Source organism: Protopterus annectens, chromosome 6.part0 (genome assembly GCF_019279795.1).
Source record: "Protopterus annectens isolate FY-2018-M chromosome 6.part0, PAN1.0, whole genome shotgun sequence".
NCBI classification, from domain to species: domain Eukaryota; kingdom Metazoa; phylum Chordata; order Ceratodontiformes; family Protopteridae; genus Protopterus; species Protopterus annectens.
The window spans coordinates 5,592,330-5,615,855 of record NC_056737.1 but is presented as its reverse complement, the minus strand read 5'-3'; the positions used below and the strand labels follow the sequence as shown (position 1 = coordinate 5,615,855).

The window sequence follows — 23,526 nt, the reverse complement described above, 5'->3', positions numbered from 1 at the left end:
TACAGTAATTAAAAAAATGTTTATTGATAGGGGATACCCCATAGACTTATTGGTGAAAATTATAGGTGACGTTTGGGTTAGGAGACAGAATAAATATGTACCCATTATTAAACATGGGGTGACAAGCACGGCCAACACAATGGAAAACAAAATGACTAGAGTATTAACATCAAATACAAACATGGTGTTGCATTACACAACTGATATTAAGGCTATTGAAAAGATTATCAATAGAAACTGGATGTTGTTACAAGTTGATAGTAACATTTGTCATTTATTTAAATCTCCACCATTTTTCACATACAAAAACAGGCAGAATGTTAAGATGAGGTTGGAAAGAAGTTGTACGAGCAGGGGTGTGTGTACCTACGACTAGAAAATGTCACCAATGTGCATATTGTTCCTATATGTGAATAAGGACAATGGAGTTTTGAACATTATTAATCATTGGGACACAGTAAAATGTTTAAACTGTAGAGCAGAAAAAATTATTTATCTTGCTACTTGCTGCACATGCAGTGCATTTTATATAGGCAAGACTAAGAATAGTTTGAAGCAACGAATATATCGGCATGTATATAGCATAAGAAAGGGGGACAATAGAAGTGCATTGGCAAGGCATGCTTCATGTTGTCAAAACTTCAATAAGTTTTTTTTTATACTTGAACAAATTACACCACCACAATTTTCAGGAGACTGGGAGAACATTTTATTGCACAGGGAAATGTTGTGGCAGATTAGGTTAGATGCAACGAACCCACCAGGGTTAAATGAACACATTTCAATTTCAAGTGAATTGAAAAAACGTTCACTTATATTTTAAAGTATATGAAACATCTATTATATTCAGTACTATAGCTGTAACATCTAGTTACTGTTGCTTTATTTCTGTTTGCTATGTTTAATTGCTTGATTGGTTCTATTGAAGGTTTCAAATGGGTGTGTCTTTGTATTGTATTTAAAAGTTTTTACTTTACTATTTGTATTGGTTCTGAGGATGTCTTAATGTAGACGAAAGCACTTAACCAAGTGGATTTGTTACTTTCAGGATTTTTAAATTAAAACTATGTTTTAGCCTTCTGGCTGGCTTCGTCATCTTTATTATTGGAATTGTTTCGCAGCCTGGATACTTGTGGATTATTTTGATTTACACCACAATGTACAAACAGTCTGAACTTTGAAACAAATGCTAAGCTCAAAAAACAGTGATTTGATGTTTTTGCAATCAAATATTAAGAGACATTAAAAATGGGTAAATGCAATTTTGATTTAAAAACTGGTTACAGCACACATCACATCAATATACAGTTCTTTCTTTCCAAGTTGACTTAATGACTGATATAATTAAAAATATCCATACAGTCTTGATTTTCCAAATCTCAAAACAAATAATGATGCAGTGATTACATTTACTAAAATATAAAATAATTAAAAATGATAAATTTCATATCAATGTGTCTAATGCTCCTATGTTACGTACAAAAGCTAATATAGGTTAATATAACTATCATTTACAATTATAATGTTGTTTGGCACTTATGCATATATACAAATTACGTGCGTCCCTTTGTCTGCAAAAAGACTTGAAGTTTTCTGTCCACTAACCGTCTCATACACCTGGGTTCTTTAAGTGAAAAAAGATAAAATGTACAGGTTCAATTGATTCATTAACTACAGCCAATGAAAATTGTTTTTAATACTATAAAATGCCTTTGTGTTGGTTTGTAATGAATTATTCTGATGAAGTTTCTTTTGGGAGATGAAAGCGCTCAATGATTTATGGTGTAATATTACATTTTTAAACCATTTGCAGATCCTCCGTGGCATTTAATTTTACTATTTTTAAATTTCATATCAAAGATAGCTATTGGGATTATGTTTTCAAAATAAGTAGCTCAACTTTATCCACAGTAGATAAAAAAAATATTTTAATATCCTGAAAAAAGTATGGCATCTTTATTTTGGACATTATTCTCTTGGAACTTTTTTCAAATGGCTCATTCATCACTCCAAGTAGAATCAAAATTGCATACAAAAGGAAGAGATTGGTCCTTGGACGAGTAAATCCTTAATCAAAGCAGACTGGCAACATACGTTTAGGACTGCAAAAGTTCTACTACCTTTTTAATACCTTTATTATCACTTAATACAAAGGCAAACATACATTAACAGAAAAGAAAACAAACCATATTAACTTTTTTTGATTTGCATACATTACATATCTTTTATATCCTTGTTAAACTATCATCAGTCCAACATTACAGAAATTGCTGAATTCCTGCCTTACCTTAAACGTCACTCCTCCTGAATATTATTCTGCATGTACTGTTCACACAATTTCTATTTCTATGTAAATTGCTCATTTGCTTTTTTCTAAAAAATAAAAAAAACTTACAGTTCGCTTATCTCTTTTACAATATTCAATATTTCAAAATACAGTTGGCCTTAGATTTCCATTTTCTTGTAATTGTTCTTTGGCAGCTAACAGAGTTAAACTTAATAAGACTTTATTATGTGTAAGCAATTCAGATCCTGGGTCTCAGCTCAAAATAATTATTACCTTAGTTGCAGCCATTTGCTTACTCAGTATTTCTGACAATACTCAGAAGGGAATTTTTAAAATCAGCCAGCTCATTACATTCTCAAAACATAGGTTCCCAGTAACCTCTTTCTTCCCCATCACACCTCCAACATTTGCTATCTACCTAAGGACATTTTTTTGAAGTCTGCTTGGGTATAAAACCTATGTCATCACTTACAAGCAAAGATTTTAAACTTTCTGGACTTTGTTGCATACTTGGGAGCTATACATATGTTCTCCCATTGTTTTCTTGTTAATTGTTTTTCCATTCTCCCTTCACAATCTTTTCTAACCCCCTCTGATTGACTCTTATAGCTATAATACAATATGTTATATGCCCTAATTACCTCTTTTTAAACAGCAGCTTTTGTTCTAGATTCAGCTAAACACTCTACCAGAGCAGGTCTTTCACTTAAGATACTCCTAAAAAAAAAAAAAAAAAAAGATTTGTCTATCTCTTTCTCTTTGCCTATACTCAGATATCAATCCCTGGAAGGGAAGGCAGTCTCTAACCTGCAGCCCAAATGTCTTCTTGTTCTCATCCCTCTCTCCTACCTTTCCCTCTCTGTTTCTCTGCTCCAAATACCTTGGTTCCTTTGCCAGTTCTCTCCAGTAAATTCCAGGCCCCTTTTGCCTACTTTTGTACCCCTAATTGCAATCTTCTCGAATGGCAAAAATCTCCTTTTTCCATTCTTGTGTTGACCTAGTTCTTAGAATACCTTCTGCTACTTTATGAATATTCTGTATGGTTATTTTCCTTAAGGATCTGCATCCATTTCCCCCTGCTTCATCATCATCATCCCTTTCCATTCTGAATTATAACCTTTTACTCGTGCTATGTATAACAGCCTTAACTGCATAGCTCTAAAATATCCCTTCAAATCAGGTAATCTTAATACCATCTTGTTTTATTAGAAGGAAGGATCAACTCATTCCACTTAACATTTGCTCTTTCCCCTTCCCAAATAAATCCTTTCATCTCTTTATTACTGTCCACAGCATCTCCTGTGGTTGATAAAAAACATGCCTGACCTGTATTTAAAACTAAAGGAACTAAAAGCATTTCACTGCTTGCCTCTTACTATCCACATCCATAAATAAGAATTTCCAGTTTCTCAGTTTTTGTACTATCTTTTGTTTAGTCTCTTCTCACATGTCCTTAGCTGCCATAACAGAAGCATTTTTAATCCATACGCTAAATACATGATTATTATGTCTAGTTCTACTTGATAAAAAAATCAATGTTTCCAAGCACTGCGGTCTGATAAACTCATTATTAAAATGTAAACAAACAATCAAAGAACATATTCTTCTTTTTTTGGCTTTTTCCCCGGATAGGGGTCGCCACAGCGGATCACCTGTCCGCTCATGATTGGCAGTGGAGTTTTCAGCCCGGTGCCCAACCTTCCACAGAAGGCACACACTCACACCTATGGCCAATTTAGAGTGTCCAATCCACCTACAGCATGTCTTTGGGATGTGGGAGGAAACCGGAGCACCTGGAGAAAACCCACGTGACCACAGGGAGGACATGCAGACTCCACACAGAAGGCACCCCAGCTGAGGATCAAACCGGAGAACCTCTTGCTGTGAGGCAGCAACGCTAACCACTGCACCACCACAGCCGCCCAATCAAAGAACATATTAATGGACAAAATAATAAATCTATGTTAAATGACCAGTTTATGTTTAATGAATTTTACTAATGTATAAAGCATGGGGTAATATAGGCACTTGTGTAAAAAATAGTTATTTGTTTTACTTTAATAAGCATTTGTTCTAGTATATGAAATTTCCATACAATATTAAAAAACGATGGTGTCCACTTATCAAGAAAAGGGAAGAGGATCATTGGAGTAAATATATTACACTATTTGACTAATACAAGTCAAGATTTTTACAGAGTCAGAAATTTAACAGTTCACAGATAATACAATTTATCTTTGTTGGCTGTTAATGAAAGGAACATCAGTAATAATTCTTTACTGGAAAATTTGTTGCATTCACATTAAAACCATTGTCATCTTTTATAAAGCATTATCCTTAGATCGATCCTTCCCCTTTCACACTTTATCCTTTTATAGGTCACCCTCAGGATTAAGTAATAAGTTACTTAAGATACAATGATGACCTGTGATTCCTGTGCAGAGACACATTTATAAAACAGTTTTTTAAAGTGTTGTAGAGTAACGAACAGAGCATGCAGTTCAATTTTGGACATCACATTCAAGGATTTTGGAAAGAAATTTTTGTAAGAATGTTTCTACAACTCTAGTGCCCATCTGCACCATCTTATATAGTCATTGCCAGAATTTATTAAAAAAAGGAAGAAGAATACTTTACAGGATTCAGATTTTGAGTTAGTTATTCTAGATACAATGGACAAATTATTGTCCTAAGATAAATAAAGAACAAGTTGTATTATTTGAAAATGGAAAGTGAGTTGAGTTATATGTGCACCAAAGGACTACAACCTCTATCATGATAATTTAAAGAAAGATGAAAAGATGAGATTTGTCACAATGTTTGCAACTTTTTTTCCTGATATATTTAACAATAACTACAGAAGTCTGACAAACTTGATGGAAGACTACCATCAAAAACATGTTTCCTTCTAGACCTTTTTTCTCTTATAAAAAACTGTGTTCAATTTGGGAAGACTTGTTGTAAAAGGTACCACCTGGCTAGAATAAGCTCCAAGTGTAAGGGAATGTATGTGGCGTGTGCCATATGGTCCCAGTGAGGGACACAGTGAATATTATCTCCAAGAGATTAATTTTGAGGCACTATTTCAGTTGTAGGGCCGAAATGGTTATATATACCATCGGTTACATGCCCCACCAATGTGGTATACAGGAAAAACAAACAAAAAAAAGGTGAAAAAGTCCCTGAGTGGGATTAATACTTATGACTGTCATAATGGGAGAAATATACATTTTAAATATACAGAATGGGGGCCTCTGTTTTTGTCAAGTGGTAAAGACGCAATGACGCCTTTAGATGTAATTGAAGTAAAAATGATTTTGAAATTTGGCAATGTATACCTCGTGGGTTTATTTCTGAGCAACCTTGGCAAAATCTGGTTTGTGACTGATTTATCAAACTTGTAAAAAAATATTTCCAATAAGACATTGTATAGCTTATTATTGCAGCTTCAAGGACATTTTTACACTGCAATGTTAAAATAAGTTCATTACTAAACAAATAAAATGCAAGTTATCCAAAAACAATGTGAACTAGTTGCTTGACTCTAAATTTGGTTAATTAACTTTGTTTAAAGATGGTGAGTGCCACATATGGCTCTGTTTCTCAACTGTGTACTTTGCAGAAAGAGGACAAAGATACATAAACATCTGCATTCAGGCAAAGCGTTACAAACCGACTAGGGGATCTTCATTATAACAAAAAATATTCATTCAGAAATAAGGAAATCTACATCAGCAAATATTAAAAACATGACAAAAATAAGTAATATCAAGCCATAGCTCTTAAGTTCTAACTCACCAGTTTGGTCATGTTTAAAATTTAAAAAGATGAGCAAGAAAGACAAAAAGGCAGAGAAGAAGGATGATAATGACACATGGTACTCCCATTACAGATTACAGAACTCTCAATAACTGCACTTGTTAATGAACTCCTACAGGTCCCCAACAAGATACAGATGGGAATAAATGTTATACAGGAACTGGGTCACAGGATTCTGGGGGATACATGTACCAGGTGAAGAGTCGATTTACAAGACTACATTTACTGAGAATGGCTCTTAGTATGCATTTACTTGCTTGCCACAGGACTAGGTAAACTCAACTAATTTTTTCCAGAACTGTAACCAATACACTAGAGCCAGCAGAATGTCAAACTTGTGCACTGCAACAACATCTTAGTACAAACAAACATTCAGCCCTACTCAGCCAAACAGGTTTTAAAATCAACAGAACAAAGTTCTAACATGTAAGCAACAGGTTTATTTTATATATGCATCATTACTGGGTCAATGGCAAAATTAATTAATGCGATACAACAGGGACTAAAAAATACTAACTCAAAGCAGTAATGATGTAACTTCTGGGTGCCTTCAATTTTCTTGGAGGATACAATGTAGGATCTTCAGAACTGACTAAAAACTGTATGCAAAATTTAAACATGAGAATGGACTGATGTCAATAAACTTTTTCAAGAAAATTAAAAAGAATGTAGTATAATAACAAATTAGTTAGTTCAAAGCTAGATGTACTACTTTTCATTGCAGTTACCTATGCAGAACATACAGTGGCGAAAATACTTTGCATAATTCAAAAGGCTTCCTGCTGAAGAGTGAGGTAGGAATATGGGCATTAAAAACAACATCAAACACAAATCAGAATCATTACCCACCAGAGCAAGTTCCAAAGACTCCTACATAATGCAGAAACCAAGTGCTACTAATCAAAAATAACTCACCATCCTGCCTTCGTAGTTGTAAACCCTGAAGCTGGTAATAAAGTAGCTGCAACACAAGTACAAATAGCCTCATGAAGACCCTCCAGCCTCACTGAAATGCAAAAGAAGAACACCACAGACATGTACAAAGATGACAAAACCACTGATACGGATGAACATCAGCAGTGCAAGACAACACATACAACCCGCAATGACACTACAGTCATAGTTGCTACCTGTGACTCGATGCAAAGAGAAAGTCATCCTCCATATGCTCAGTACATCAGACAGTCCAAAGCAATAGCAATCGTTACTTCAAAAATAGTTGCATCTATCCAAGGAATACAAAGGTCTTACAAGATGCAAATGCTGGTCAATATGCAAGCAATAATACCCACCAGCATGTGTATCATTGTGGAAAAAACTCCTTTCCAGGTGTGTAGAGGCCCACCCTCCACATACGGCGGTGGGCCTCAGAACACCCCTGGGCGGGCGTTATTTTGACAATGACACACCCTGGAGGGTATTATTGTGCTCTGAGAATGGGCAGTCTGCAAAATTGTTGTGTTTTACTTTTTTATTAATAAAGTAGTTCCTCTATCTAAGGTTTCAAACTTGTTGTAGTATATGTTAATAGTGTTGGATGAAGCATTTTACATACAAAATATAACACTTTAAAAAAATTATCCATATTACTTTATTTTTTGGTTCCTTGCTCCTAAAATGTTTGGTTTGTTGCCAGTCATTGGAGATAGAAGTTACTAAATAATGACATACATTCGAGTTTCAAACTCATTTCCTTCAGAAAATTCATGTTAACACAAGCCCTTTAATTTCAGCAAGTCTGTAATTTTATAAGAGCAATAATTAAAATCTGTTCTTTTTTTTTGAGTCTTTGTTCTCCCATTACTTTAGGCTTTATCCAGATTTCTTCAGCTGAAAGGTCCAGAAGTATACAAATCTCTCTACTGCTGTTGACAGCGGTCGATCACACACACAAACACACATACCTCTGCTTCAGAAAATGCATGCCAACACAAATCACTTAAAGTATGTTCCTATTTTGAAACTTTGTCCCCTGCTTATTTTAAGCTTGTCCAGATACCTTGATCTAAGACCATACCTCTCAACTGTACAATTTTTGCAGGGGTCTACTTCAGAAGACTGACAAGCCAAAAGACTGAATCCCAAAATACTGAAAACATTTTAATGCAGGGGGTATGTCCCCCTGCACCCCTCATGTGGGGCTGCTACTCCCCCCCCCCCACAGCCCCTACTAATTATATATACCAACTCCAAGATGGTACAGCAGTAGAGAAAGGGCAAATTCCATCCTTCATTATTTTGAATTTTCAGTATTTTGGGAGTCAGTCTTTTGGTCTGTCAGTCTTCTGAAGTAGACTCTTGCAGAATGTCTAGATTTTTGTCTCATATTTTTAGTTTGTTCCTCAAAAAATGTGTTTTTTTGATAAATCACTGGGATAATCAAAAAATGAAAGTCATTAAATAATGAAATGCATTTGAGTATCAGACTTCATATCCTTCCAAAAATGCATGCCAACAAATCCTGTTATTCTTAGCAACTTTCTAAGTTTATAAGAGGAATATTTAAAATGTGTCCCTATTTCTGAGCATTTGTCCTCCCACTAAGTCAGGCTTTGTCCAGACTTATTGTATTAAGATGTTTCGAGAGATGTCTAAGAGGTCGAGAGGTATACAAATCTCTTAACTGCTGCTTCTGCCAGGGGATCACTCGATCAGTCTCACTCTTTTTCACACACACACACACACACACACACACACACACACACACACACACACACACACACACACACAAAATGTTCATTATTTTTTCTTTTTTTATTTTATACACGCTAAACAGCAAAAGCACTGCTTAGAGGGCGTAAAATAATGGCGGCCGTTAGTTTTTCAGTCCGAGCTCAATGGCAGCTTAATATGTTGCTATGAAACGGCGGACTAGTTTTTCAGTGGGCATTACCTGTAGATTAACACACTGCTGGAGAACGTTTGCTCTCCAGTCAGGGTGCAATCTACAGGCTGCTCATTCTCTAATCCGGAATAAACAAACAAACAATCAGATAAACATCCTACTAATATTTAATGAACTGCAGCCTTCACCATTACATATCAGATCAGCCATCACAGGCCACACTGTGTATCCCGAGAGAGCTAGCCATCACAGGCCACACTGTGTATCCTGAGTGAGCTACAGCTGCAGTGCTAAGGAGGAACACATGTGCTCATAGTACTAGCTGTGAATGCATGTGTATGTGTGTGTGTGTGTGTGTGTGTGTGTGTGTGTGTGTGTGTGCGCAGCAGATGTAAGCAGATTCACAGCATGTGCCATCACCCCTCAGAATCCTGTAAAATACTACATTTGGAATCCTGTACAATACCCCACGAGGCACATTTGGAATCCTGTACAATACCACAAGAGGCAATTTAAGATCTGTAAAAGGTGACTGTAAGCCACACACACATCCCCCTCCCCCTAGGCTATCTGCCCTGGGGCAATTATAAGCCTAGCCCGATTCTGTATGGCTTACGCCACCCCTTGCCCTTTTTAAGGTTTAGTTTACTACGTCTCTGTCTAATAGTGACACGGGAGTAAACCCTGGGACAAACCTACGATCCCCCATCCACTTATCGAGATTCTTCTTGAAGAGATTCAGTGAGGTGCTCTGCCTGACATGAACTGGAATTCTATTCCAGAGTGAAGGGAGCCTCTGGGTTATGAACCTGTCCCTCCAGCAAGTTCTATTTATTTCTGTGCTGAGGTTCAAGTCCCTCGAGCATGTGGCTCTAAGGGATTTAGATACTGAGGTGGAGCATGTCCATTAATTCTGGATTTGACATAGCTTTGTATGTCAGGCATAGATCGCCTCGAAGTAGGCGGTATGCAACTGAGTAGAGCTGGAGTTTTTTTAACCGAGCAGCATATGGCATCTGTTTGAGACCCTTGATCCTCTTGGTGAGATACTTTTGGGGTCTTTCTAATTGCTGCAGGTGTTGGGTAAGGCACATCCCAAAAGGGGCATTGTATTCTATGATGGGCCTGATGAGGGATGAATAAAGGGGCACGATTACCTCTCTTGATCTAGATGTGAAACCCTTCGTGATGAGGTGGGCTATGTAGAAGGTCTTTCTAACCACTTTGGCAATGTGGTTTTCAAAGGAGAAATTGCCATCAACTTGGGTCCCCAGGTCCCTAATAACTTTCTCTGTACTTGATGGGTTTCCGCCTATGTGGTAATTTGTGGGCACATTGTTTTTGCCAAAGGGTATGACTATACATTTTTTGGCATTTAGCTTTAAACCATGGCGCTGGCACCAGTTATCTGTCTCTGTGAGACCTTTTTGAAGGATGTTTGTGTCAGCTGGAGAGTTGATTATGGCGCCCAGTTTGCAGTCGTCTGCGAACTTGGTGAGCCATAGTCCTCCCACGTTTGCCTGTACCTCGGAAAAGTATATACCGAACAAGAGTGGTCCCAGGACAGAACCCTGTGGGACGCCACTTGTGACCAGTTTCGAGTCTGACATGGCTCCAGCAACTCTCACTCTGTGGGTTCTGTCTTTGAGCCAGTTTGCGACCCATCTTGTGACATAGGGATTTATATTTAAGCTGGATAGCTTATCTATGATGCCCGAGTGGGGTATTGTGTCAAATGCCTTTGCAAGGTCCAGATAGGCTGTGTGGACTACCTCCCCTTCATCTATGGCTTTGGTGACTGTTTTAAAGAAGTCAACCAGGTTCAAAAGGCAGGATCTGCCCTTGACAAAGCCGAACTGGGTAGGATCTAGTGTCTGTAGGTCCCCAATGTCTTTGTTTATGAGCTCCATGATGATCCTCTCCATAGCCTTGCAGACTAAGCTAGTCAGGCTTATGGGGCGATAGTTTCCAGGGTCCGTAGAGGCTCCACCTTTGTGGAGTGGGACCACTGTTGCTGTACGCCATTCTGTGGGCACATATCCTGTAGTGAGGCTGAGATTGTATAGCTGTTTTATTTGAGGGATTAGTTCCTCTTGTAGTTCATGTAGGACGCAACCTGGGACGCCATCTGGTCCCATGGAAGCAGTGTTTTTTGCTTTGGAGAGGGCAGCCTTCACCTGAGCATCTGAGATGTTTGGGAGGCAGCCCTCTGCCAGGATAGATACTTGCTCTTTTGGCGGGAAGGGGGTGGAGAAGTTTGCACTGAACCTGTCTGCCAGGATATTGGCGATGTTTGTGGGTTCAGTGTATTTATTGTCATTTAGAATCAACTCAGAACAAGTCTGGGAGTTGCATCCCAGGTTTCTAACATAACTGAAAAAAGCCTTATGATTGTTTTTGGTGTCCTGTGCAATTTTTCTCTCGAAGCTGGCCTTGGAGGATTTTATGAGGGATCGTAATTTTTTGCTAGTACTGATCAGAGATGCCTTCCCTATTAGGGATTCTGCTCTATCATGTAGTAGCTTCCTCCTTCTGTTGTACAGTTTATTTATGGCAGGGGTCCACCAGACTGGATGCCTGCCTTTGTATGATTGGGTCTTGGTTTTGTTTGGGATAGCATGATCCATGCATTCCTGGAGATGTCCGTAGAATGCATTTATATAGGATTCTGCAGTTTGGGCTGTAGTTTCCACTGGCCCTGGGGCCTTGAAGGATTCCACTTCGGTTTTGAGAAGTTCGCTTTTGAGAAGTTTTTCACTGTGGTTTTCTGGGCTGGGGGTGGGGTCGGGATGTGGACATCCAGTGAAATTAATTTATGGTCTGATCTTACCAATGAGGGATATACTTCTGGTGTGGAGCATAGAGTCCCCATGTTGGTAATGATCAGGTCTAGTATGTTGTTCCCTCTTGTGGGAGTGGTGACTAGTTGTTCCATAGCATTTGAGTTTATAATTTCCAGGAATCTTTGGGCCAAGGTGCTGGGACTTGAGTAGTGCTCCCAGTCAATGTTTGGGTAGTTGAAGTTGCCCAATATAATGGTGTTCGGAGAGATCTTCATGTTCTCCAATGTTTTCAGGAAAGCCAAATGGGATTCCTGACTTTGAGAGGGTGGTCTGTAGGATGCTATAAACTGAAAAGCAGTCTTGCCCACTGTTAGTTGCACATGGATGGTCTCCGATACTTCATGCAATGCCACTAACCTGGAGGTGTGGATATCCTTGATAAATATGGAAACTCCCCCTCCTTTTGTGGTTCGGTCCGGGTTTTGGGGCCGAAGAGCATGATATGAGGTATAGCCTGGTAGTGCTAGGGTGGCTCTCTGGAGCCTTGAACCAGGTTTCTGTCACTGCACAGATATCGATGTTCTCCATACTGAGGAGAGCTTCGAGTGCGTGCATCTTGAGGTTAAGACTTCTGGCCTTTAGCAGCATTACCCTTAGTTTCTTGTTCCTTGTGCTGTCTATGGGGGTGGGTTTGACTTTTGAGCCTTGCCTAAAAAAGGCACTATGGGGGTGGCAAGAGCCTTTGCCAATATCCGAAAGCCCAGTGGTGACAGGTGCAAGCCGTCCCTAGCGAAGCAACGTGGCTTGTCGAGCATGTCATCCCAGGCTGACAGACACTGGATCCCCTTTGAATGACACCAAAATTTTAGCCAATTGTTAAAATCGATCATTTTGTCTTTGTACTGTGGCATCATTCTAGGTGAGGGTAAGATGCTGCTCAAGGTCAGGGTCATACCAGCCTGGGCTACATGATCAGAGAGCTCCTCTATGTCTCTTTTCATGTAGTCCAGTGAGGTACGTCTCAGGTCATTCACACCAGCATGATAACTCTCCAGTGCTACACCACCTTGTCCTACTGGTCTGTAGCTCTGACCAAATCTTCCCAGTGAGAGCATACTAAGCACACCTTATATCATTCCCTGCAAAAGGTGTCCCCTGGCATGTGGTGCATGCACTCCTACTGCAAGTACACAGCGAGCTCAAGTCACATATACTAAAATACTACTAACCCTTGCATGGAACCCATTGTCCTAGTGTATGTGCAGACATACAGCCTACACATGTGGCATGCTCCAGGCTGTGCCTTTCTATTCCTTGGATGTCTACTGTCCTTAAGTTCCTGTGGGCAAAAAGCATGTCCTTGCTGTGTGCCCAAACTGTTTATGTCACCCAGGCATCAACTGCCTTTGTGTACTTGTGGGAGCTACATCTGTGAAGGGCTCAAAGGCTACTCCTGGTTAGTCCTTACTCTTTTGGCCCTAGGATGTTGCCCAATCACTCAAGATGCAATGAATTTCAAGAGCACACAGACTATTTCTGCTCATTCTTCCTAGTCTGCTGTGTAGCTGCTCTGGCACCAAGTGTGCCATTTGTTCTATGGGCGTACAAGCTACTTTACTGCTGGACCTTGGCATTTGCTGAGCAGCTGGTCTGATGTCCATTGTGTCTTTCATCATGTACATACAAACTGTGTCCTACAAGGTGAACTTTGCAAAACATTTGGATCTGTCTTACAACTCATAGCAATACCTTAATGTAACGCACACATGCTGCTTTTGCTATGTACCCTCATGTTCACTCCTTCATCAAGGCCCACCGAATACAGCAACGAATAAGGACACACAGGTTGTATTGCTGTGCTCTCTGTCATCCATTCCCCAGTATCACAAGCTCAGTATAACCACTGCAGTGATAAGTATACCACTGATATAAGCTATAGCAGGAAGGGTGGCCTAATGGTTAAGGTGTTTGCCTTACAAACACAAGGTGCAGGGTTTGAGTCTCACAAGGGATAATTGGCTAGGCTTAAAATTGCTCGCAAGGGCAGTTAGCTTAGTACTAACCTATGAACCTACATAATAAATGTAGCTTGGCATACCATTTTGTTTGTTCAGCAGCATAATCAGTACAGAAATTCATACAGTGCATCCATCAACACTACAGACTATATTGCCTCAGCATTGCTTCTACTAAGCATCACAGAATTCACTTCTGAATTAGACTTTTTCTTTTCAAATTGCACACACAAATTTACAATAAAATGCACCAGCATGAGGCAGGGATTTTAATGCAAAAACATGAGAAGCACTCCATTTCTTAGTCAAGGCTTTGAGATGATATTACCTCACACGCCTTCACCATGACTTTAAATGTTAATAGAACAGATACCTTTTCTTCTCAACCTGTATAAAGCACTAAATAATGGGGGAAACCCCCATCATTAATAAAAAATAAATGACTCTCACCATATTGACCCAACATTTTCTTGTTTGGCAACATTTATAAGATATTTAAAACTGCACACTGCCTATGACTACATTTCACCAACCAACCTCGAAACGTCCCTCCTAGATGAGATTCCTTTTAGGAATTGGGGAACACATGCAGTAGTAACTACTGATTTGAGAATACACATTTTCTCCTTAAAGAAGAAATGTGACAAACTCTGATCAGCCACCTTAAAACAGTGTTACAAAAAAACCTACACACTTCCTAATTAAATGAGTAATAGCTGCCTATCCTCTCATGAAGGACCTTTAAGAAACTTAAGCCACCACAATATCAACACCAAAGGCTTCCAACAGTGCAAACAAAACTACTTGCTCCTTGGTCTTGAAAATATAACTTATGCTCCTGTCTCTAACAGTCAGTGCTGAAACTACAGAGTTAAAAGTTTAGAAAAAAATATTACAAAATAAAACCTCTCTCATACTACTAAGGCATTAGTGGACAACTACTTTAAAGCATACAAAAGAAGTTCCTTCTTAAAATTAAAAAATTTAGACATTCCATGACAATCAAACTCACATGGACTGCTATAATTCCAGGACATAGGAGGGAAGGTCAAAAATGAGAAATAAAAAAATATGTAGAGCTTTGGCAGCTTTTATTTCCATTTGTTAACCACTCAAGCCCAAATGGCCAAAAACTCTTTTCAGTGAAGGCCTGGGGAGAAAAATTCCACACAAAAAAATATAATGCCACACATTAATACAAATAATAAAAAAAAAAAATCACAAATTGCAGTACACAGACATAGTATTAAACAAAATCTTTCAGTAAACTAAATAAACATAACTCAAACACTGCAGTATTGTGATGAACCTACGTTGACATACTTTATCAAACAGCAGTACACATCTGTGAAGTAATAACACTGGGTACATAGTTCTCCCGTTCGATTCTCAGCTAGTGTGCGGGGAGTGCCTTCTGTGTGGAGTCTGCATGTCCTCCCCGCGGCTCGAGTGGCGTTCCAAAAGACATGTGTGAATGGGCGAGCCTTCGTTGAAGGTTGGGCGTCGAGCTGGCAACTCGGCACCATGAAAATCTACTGCCAATCATCAGTGGACCGGAGTTCCGCTGTGGCGACCCCTAACTGAGAAAAGCCGAAAGACAACAACCACCACCAAACTGAGGTAGAAAGAGAAAAAGTACTGCAGATAGACACCGTTAAATGAGAGAGACAGAAAGATAGCAGTTGATTAGTACTTAGATAAACCTTCAAGAATGAGAAATAATGAGAGAGACTTTTGTTTTGAAATGGCTATGGTTAGGAGGCAGAAAACTGCATATAGTAGCAGTAGGATGCAGTGAAATAGGAAGAAGTAAATTAAACCATAGATTTAGTACTTATAATTAAGGTATTAACCTATGGCTGAATAGCAGTATAGCCAGGAGTTATTCAGCGGACTTCTGAAAACTTTTAGTTTTTCAGTTTGCTTTAAGTGTAGTGTTTGGAGACATAACAGAAGTAGAGTGAATTACTAGCAGTTTTATTAGAGTTGGTGGCGAGTACAAGTGACTTACTTTGACAGCCTAGCTCCTAGGTTGGGGAATATTTTATAGTGTTTTATACTGTTGGTCAATTTTCTGGTTTATAAATTAGGTTACAGGCAATAAGCAGTTGTAAGCAAGATATTGTGGGAGCTTGTTTTAAGGTTATGCAGTGGCGACTTTTTATAGATAGACTGATGGTAAATCTAGCAATTTACTAATTTATTAACACTTGATTACAGTGAAACTCCAACTGAGTAGGTACTCATTTTCAGATAAGACCCTGAGAGAAAAGCTCTACAGTATTATCAAATAGTTACACAGTTATAACACAGAGTAGCTTCGTTTTTTTTTTAGGGTGCTACGACGGTTAGACAGGGTGGATGACACAAGACAGATAGTAGAATGTGGGTTGATGCAAAGTTTTTTCTAGGGCTGTCAGTGAGATAGTGTTTACTTCTGTATAATAAACCAGGTATCTCGTGTTTTTTAACAGCTTGGAGCATGTGTAGATGAAAATTTTAGGCCTTCGTCTATTGAGACTAGCAGTAGCTCCGATTGTTGTACTATTTTTAGTCTGCTGTTATTTTCAGTGAGTATTTTGAAAGTTTATTTTCAAATCTGAGAAATGTTTTGGGGTGAACAGCATTACAGGATTTAGAAGGTGGTGAGACTTTCTTAGCCATGTTTCAAAGGATCAGGAGAAAATCCTGAGTGAGATCATTGCATTTTGAGAGGGTTGGGGTACAGCAAACAAGGCTGATGCATAGTCTTATGGCTGTATGAAGTTTACTTTAAAGCTATCGAATAAGGCTGTGTGCAAGTTTTTAATAGAGAATTAAGGCCATTTGCTGCTAATATGCATCACCCTACCAGTACATTTCCAACATCGGGGAAAAAGATGTCATGAGCGGTTCGAATGTTACCACGCTGTCGCGTCTGAAAATCTGTAGAAGATGCATATTGATGCAACTTTTTCTTGACTTTCTTAGTAATTCAATATTTGAAAATTGTCCGTAATAGGGAGCATTAGTCCATCATTACTTTGGCTTTGTCTCTGCTTGTTGAGGAAAGAAGTGAACAGCTGCAATCCTCTCTGAGACAGGAAACCTGTTGTCTGATGTATTGTTTCATAGAATTGTTCCCAAAATGTGTAGAAATGAAAGTAAAATACTGATCTCATCTAATGACAAAACAACTGCAACCATAGAAGATTTGCCTATTTGTACTCATAACGTATGTTTCTGTTTACGTATGTATGACAGGTTTAGAGGGTATAAATGTATCTCCAAACACCATCATACTGGGTGACTTCAACTACCCGAATATAGACTGGGAACATTACTCAAGCCCTAACTTTCTAGCCCAACGGTTCCTGGAGTTCATAAATTCAAATGCCATGGAACAGCTAGTCACTGTTCCCACGAGAGGAGAAAATATACTAGATCTCATTGTCACAAACATGGGGACAAAATGCTCCACACCGGAAGTATATCCCTCATTGGTGAGATCTGATCATAAACTAATCTCACTGGAAATCCACATCCCGCCCCCACCCCAAACAAAAAAGACCATAGTGAAGAACTTCTCTAAAGCAAACTTCACACTACTCAAGACTGGTGTGGTATCCTTCAAGGCCCCTGAGTCAGAGGAAACCACAACCCAAGCTACGGAAGCCCTTACAAATGCCTTCTATGAACACCTCCAGGACTGCATGGATCAGGCAATCCCAAATAAAACCAAGACTCTTTCCACAAAGGGCAAGCGTCCAGTCTGGTGGACCCCAGCCATTAACAAACTTTACAATAAGAGGAGAAAGCTATTACATGATAGAACAAAATCCATAAAAGGGAAGTCACCCTGATCATTATTAGTAAAAAATACGAGCACTCATAAAATCAACTAAGGCCAATTTTGAGAGAAAAATTGCCATGGATTCAAAGGACAATCATAAGGCCTTTTTCAGCTATGTTAGGAACCTGGGTGGAAACTCACAGATATGCTCAGAATTAGTCCAAAATGATACAAAAATCACTGAACCCACAGACATTGCCAACATACTGGCAGACAGGTTCAGTGCAAACTTCACCCCCTCTCCCCTAAAGGAGAGATAACTATCCCAGCCGAGTGTAGCCTCCCGGACATCTCAAATGCGCAGGTGAAAGCTGCTCTCTCTAAAGCTAAAAACACAGCATCAATGGGACCGGATGGTGTCCCCGGCTGTGTGCTACACGAGCTAAATGAGGAATTAAACCCGCACATAAGGCAGCTGTTTAATCTCAGCCTTACCACAGGATACGTGCCCAAGGAGTGGCGTGACGGCAACTGTGGTCCCACTCCACAAAGGTGGCCTCACGGACCCTGGTAATTACGCCCCATAAGCTTAACAAGTCTAGTCTGCAAAGCTATGGAGAGGATCATAATGGAGCTCATAAACAAAGATATAGGGGACTTGCAGACATTGGACCCGACCCAGTTTGGCTTTGTCAAGGGAAGATCATGCCTTTTGAACTTGGTCGACTTCTTGAAATAGTCACCAAGGCCATTGATGAGGAAAGGCAGTCCATACAGCCTACCTTGACCTTGCAAAGGCTTTCGACACAATACCCCACTCGGGTATTGTAGAAAAACTTACCAGCTTAAATGTAAACCCATATGTCACAAGATGGGTTGCAAACTGGCTTAAGGACAGAACCCACAGGGTTAGAGTTGCTGGCGCTGTGTCAGACTCCAAGCCGGTCACAAGTGGTGTCCCACAGGGCTCGGTCCTTGGCCCCTATTGTTTGGCATCTACTTCTCAGAAGTACAGGCCAACATGGGAGGACTTTGGCTGACAAAGTTTGCAGATGACTGCAAACTGGGCCATAGTGGAAAGTGCATCGGACACTGATATCCTTCAGAAGGGACTCACGGAAACAGATAGGTGGTGCCAGAGCCATGGCCTGAAGTTAAACGCCAAAAATGTATAGTCATACCCTTCGGGAAAAACAAGGTAACCCCAAGCTACCATATAGGTGGCAATCCACTAAGCACAGAAGAGGTTATCAGGGACCTGGGGACCCAGGTTGACAGTGGCCTTTCTTTGACACTCACATTGCTAAAGTGGTTAGAAAGACCTTCTACATTGCCCACCTGATCATGAAGGGATTCACATCCAGATCTAGTGAGGTCATTGTTCCCTGTACTCTTCACTTATCAGACCAATGATCGAGTACAATGCCCCATTCGGGATGTATCTCACCCGACATCTGCAGCAATTGGAGAGACCCCAAAAGTTCCTCACCAAAAGGATAAAGGGACTCCAAAATCTGTCATATGCTGCCAGATTGAAGAAACTCCAGCTCTATTCAGTCGCATACCGTCTGCTCAGAGGTGACATGTGCCTGACATACAAGGCCATGTCCAACCCGGAATTAATGGACATGCTCCACCTCAAAAATCCAAATCCACCAAAACCACTAGAGCAAGCGACTTAAACCTTAGCACGGATATAAATAGGACGTGCTGGAGGGATAGATTTATCACTCAGAGACTCCCTATGCTGTGGAATAAAATCCCGGTCCATGTGAGGCAGAGCACCTCGCTGACTCTGTTCAAGAGAAATCTAGACCTGTGGATGGGAGATCGTAGGTTTACCCCGGGAATCATCTCTGGGTCACTGCTGGACAGAGGCACAACAAACTAATGGGCACAGTATTTTTTCATATAAGGGGTGGCGTAAGCCACAATAATTTGGGCTAGGCTTATAAATGCCTTAGGGCAGATAGCCTAGTATAAACCTATGAACCTAAATATTTCCCAGTAAGCGCCACTGACATGTTGACTAGCTGCCTTCTGTTACAAATAAAAGATCGCTCTCAGTTCCTGTTTTGCACATCAAGAAAAAGGAATACAGACACTGAACTGCTGAAAGGTTCAGTCTGAACACCTACGGCTGATTTCCTTCAATATTCAGTCACATGTTTGTCAACAGTTCTAACCGGTGTTTCAGTATCACAGCTGAAAAGAAATGTGAACAAAACATAAAAATGAACACATTTATCCTTTTAAGGGGCTTAAGAGCTGGGACGCATACACATTGCTATTTAAATAAATAATACATTCGGTGCCAGTCTGCAATGGAAATATAACTTTTTGTATAAACATCAGCGGCAGCAATGTGATCTTTGCAACCGTGGCCTAACATTCCAAATGCTGATTAGAGCTGTTGCCCCGATAACGGAAAAGTACCCAAAGAATTATAGTTGACCAAACACAGAAACAATAGCCATAAAAATGAACAGATGAATGAAATCTTCTAAAGTTTAATGCTAACATGTTTTTGACACTTATTTATGCACCTGAATCACTCAGAATAAGGGAAAGCTTGTCCAGTTATGAAATCCTCTAATGCACAGAAACAATTTTAGTTTTGTAAGAAAAATAAATAAATAAAATTTTTTAAATTTTCTACTTTATCTAAACCGCACATCATTCATTATTTTCTAATATAGTTCATGTGCATTAGATTATAAAGGTGCTTAAAGTGACCTGGCTTTCTGTTATTTCTGATTTTTTTTTTTTTTTTTTTTATACTTACTCAGCTTTGAGTTACTTGCAAGAATAAAATTATCTTTAAAAATAAACATACTTTTTGATATGAATTATTTGATAGACTTTTCTATCCTGTAATGGGCTGCAGTCTGCTTTGACATGATTTACCTGGTACCCTTCTTTCACCTGCATTCTATCATTAAATCCTATACCACAGGCAAGGCTTACTAAAGCAATGTAGTTTGTAGCCTTGTTATGACCAAAGGTAAACAGATGACTAATTTTAACTGTTTAAGGTCAGTCTTAAACATCTAATAGCAGTAATTATGCCCCAAACATTTAAAATCATCTTATCGAAAACAGCTGATGGTGATACTGCTAAAAGCCAATGAAGAGCCAACAGATGCTACTCAAAACCACAGGTTCGAACCCCGTAAACCTGAATTAACAGTTCAGCGTTTGCTAATGTGGCTGTTAAATTAAAGGGCAGTGACAGGCCACCTGACAGCAGCAACAACGTTTTCATTGCCACTAAATAAAAACACAGAAACACTGGATGTAGTGTACGACCTCCTCACCTTCCTCATATCCACTGTCAGGTTTCTCTTTTTTTATCTTTTTCTCGACTTCATTAACTGCTCTGCGACTGTCTTTTTCAGAATTTCTTTTCTTTTCCCGTTGCCGTTCACTTGATTTGCTACGGGACCGTTTTCTGCGCTCCCGGTCCTTCTCCCGGTGTTTATGCTTCTTATGCTCCCGATGTCGCTCAGACTGGTCTTTCGATCGGTCCTTTTCTTTATGTTTCTTTGAGGAACCCATGATAAGATCCAAACTCTTAATTGCAGCTCACTTTCCCAAAACGTACATACAACCTTTCCCCTATGACTTTACAAACACTTCCAGGGCACTGCAAGCGGAAGTGTGTCATTCATAGCTGGCATATGAAAATGGTGTAGAAAGTGTAGTCGCTGGTGATGATTTTTTTCCTTTAAAAGTAGTGACATAATACATACCTCTGAACTGTCTCTCATTTTGCGTCACATTATTGTCGTATCCCTGTGAACTGTATAATTTTGTTGTAGATTACTGATGAGTACAATGAATAACAGTTGTTTTATATATGTGTGTATATGTGTAAATAATGTGTGTGTGTAAAATCTGTGTTTTTCAACCTTTTTTGTGCTGCTAGAATTAGCTACTGTAATACTGAGGAACCATGCACCACAAATCTTGTACTTCCTTGCGAGAGGAGAGTTCCTCATGTCGAGCTTTAAAATGTCCTATGTGTTTCACGGATATCCATGACAAAAGTACTGAATTATACTAATTCATTACAAGAATGCTTTATAATATTTTCCATGTTGAACATTATTAATATGTTCCTAATAACTGCTACCTGGAGCTTTTTCCCAAATTATTGATGTGTTACCTTTTCTACTATTGTACAAGTAAAAGTAGAGCTTTTCTCCCCGAGCCTCTGCTGAAAAAGGGCTATCAGCTCAGTCGGATAAACACGGTCAAGAAATGTAAAATAAATAAACATTTATAAAGTAACGCATTTTTATCACACTGTGAACTTCCTAGTTGAAGTTGTCAGTCAGTAGTTTGTAAGTCTTCCACATTTTGCCCATTTGCTCCACATTATGAGAGGTAGTGCTCCACAATGGAGTTGGAAGGTTGGGAGTTATGCCCTGTACATTCCATTTGCTGTGACCATGTTATTCCATAATATTTCCACATTTATATACATAGCCGGCCTTAAGCACAGGCCAACTAGGCAGCCTCCTAGGGCGCCACTCTAGCAGGGATGCTTTTCCAGTAATTTGGATGGTGTAAACAGACCAGGAGGGGGGCACCTGGTGGTGTGTGAGGGTGCTGTGCAGCCCTTTTGCCTAGGGCACCACTTGACCTATGGCCGACCCTGTTTATTTAATAATAACCCAGTAAAAGCAAAGAACTAAGAAGGCATAGTTGAAGAACAGTACCTCCCTGGTAAGTCTCTGCATAGTAAGCATGGCTTGTGTGACTGACAAGCCAAATGGTCATGATGTTGTATGCAAATGATACATGACTGACTGTCATGCAGATTTGGCAGTGACATCATGCATACATTGGTAGTTGATATGACAGATATTGAAATCACTGCTGTACACATGGATTCCACTGGAGGCAGATGTTATTACTTTGCTTTAATCCACATTTTACCCCCTCTTGCATTGCTGAAAACCAGACCGAAGCCACACTACCTGTGACTCCACCCAGGCCCAACCCATGTCCACCCACATCCACTCCCATTTTATGATGAAAATACATACGTCATTAGGGCATAACGTCCTATAAAGTTTTTTTTTATGTTCCTAATCTAGGTTGCGTAACTCTCTTTTTTTTTTTTTTTTGTTTTAGATTATGTCAGACTCCATCGCATCACTTTAGTGATGCTTTTTTTTGTGAAAAAGAAGACAGAGCTTGCTTTTTAACAAACTCCAGCATTCTCTACATGCCTCTGAACAGAATACCAAAGTTTGTACTGTGCTTTCCAGACTACCGGAGAATCATTCTGATTTCTATATAGTCTGGAAAATACAGGATAGGTAGGCCTGTAAAATGTGGCCAAGGCAATGTAATAACATCTATCCAGCGGAACCTAGATAGAAGTTTCTTAATGAACATCTCTGTGTTATTAAACAGTAAATTACTAAACAATATCAAAATAATCATAAACAGTTGAGAGGTATTCAATGCCACATAACCTTCTGTCTTAATGCATAAATCTGTATTAATAAACAACTCGTTGCTAACATTATACACTGCATCTTCCATTAGTAGTAATTCCCATTACAGTGCTGTTTCTTTACCATTATTGAATTTTTGTGCCCCCTCGAGCTAAAGTGACAAATACCCAATGAATATTCATGAGGCTGGTGCAGACATCATCATGAATATTCATTCATTATTCAAACACCTCACCGGGAGTTGGGTGGTGGGCAGTGTTAAGGTGGTACTTGCTGCTCCGCATCTGGGAGGTACTGTTCTACAACAACACCCCAAAGAAAACATTATTTAAGTTAATTTATCATGTATTAATAATACAGCTCTATTTAAACAATTGACAAGCACTGTACTGTCAGCATTATTATTAATAAACCTGTCACTACTAATAGTGAACAAAATATTATCAATGGCGCTAATACAAAAGCATTCCAGCGATGTTGTAGAACAGTACTCCCCACAGATTGCGCAAAAGTGGGCATGACTTGTGTGATTGG

The 23,526-nt window shown here is 39.3% G+C and overlaps 1 protein-coding gene across 1 annotated transcript in view; it reads right to left on the bottom strand.

The window, feature by feature from the left end:
* The window catches only part of SART1 (spliceosome associated factor 1, recruiter of U4/U6.U5 tri-snRNP), a 1,154,259-nt gene extending 1,133,093 nt beyond the window's left edge, over nt 1–21,166 (bottom strand). Inside the window, exon 1 of the mRNA XM_044073787.1 lies at nt 20,839–21,166. Coding sequence (XP_043929722.1) covers nt 20,839–21,079 — 241 coding nt within the window. The 5' untranslated portion in view covers nt 21,080–21,166. The remainder of the gene's footprint in view (nt 1–20,838) is intronic.
* Nucleotides 21,167–23,526: the final 2,360 nt, after the last annotated feature.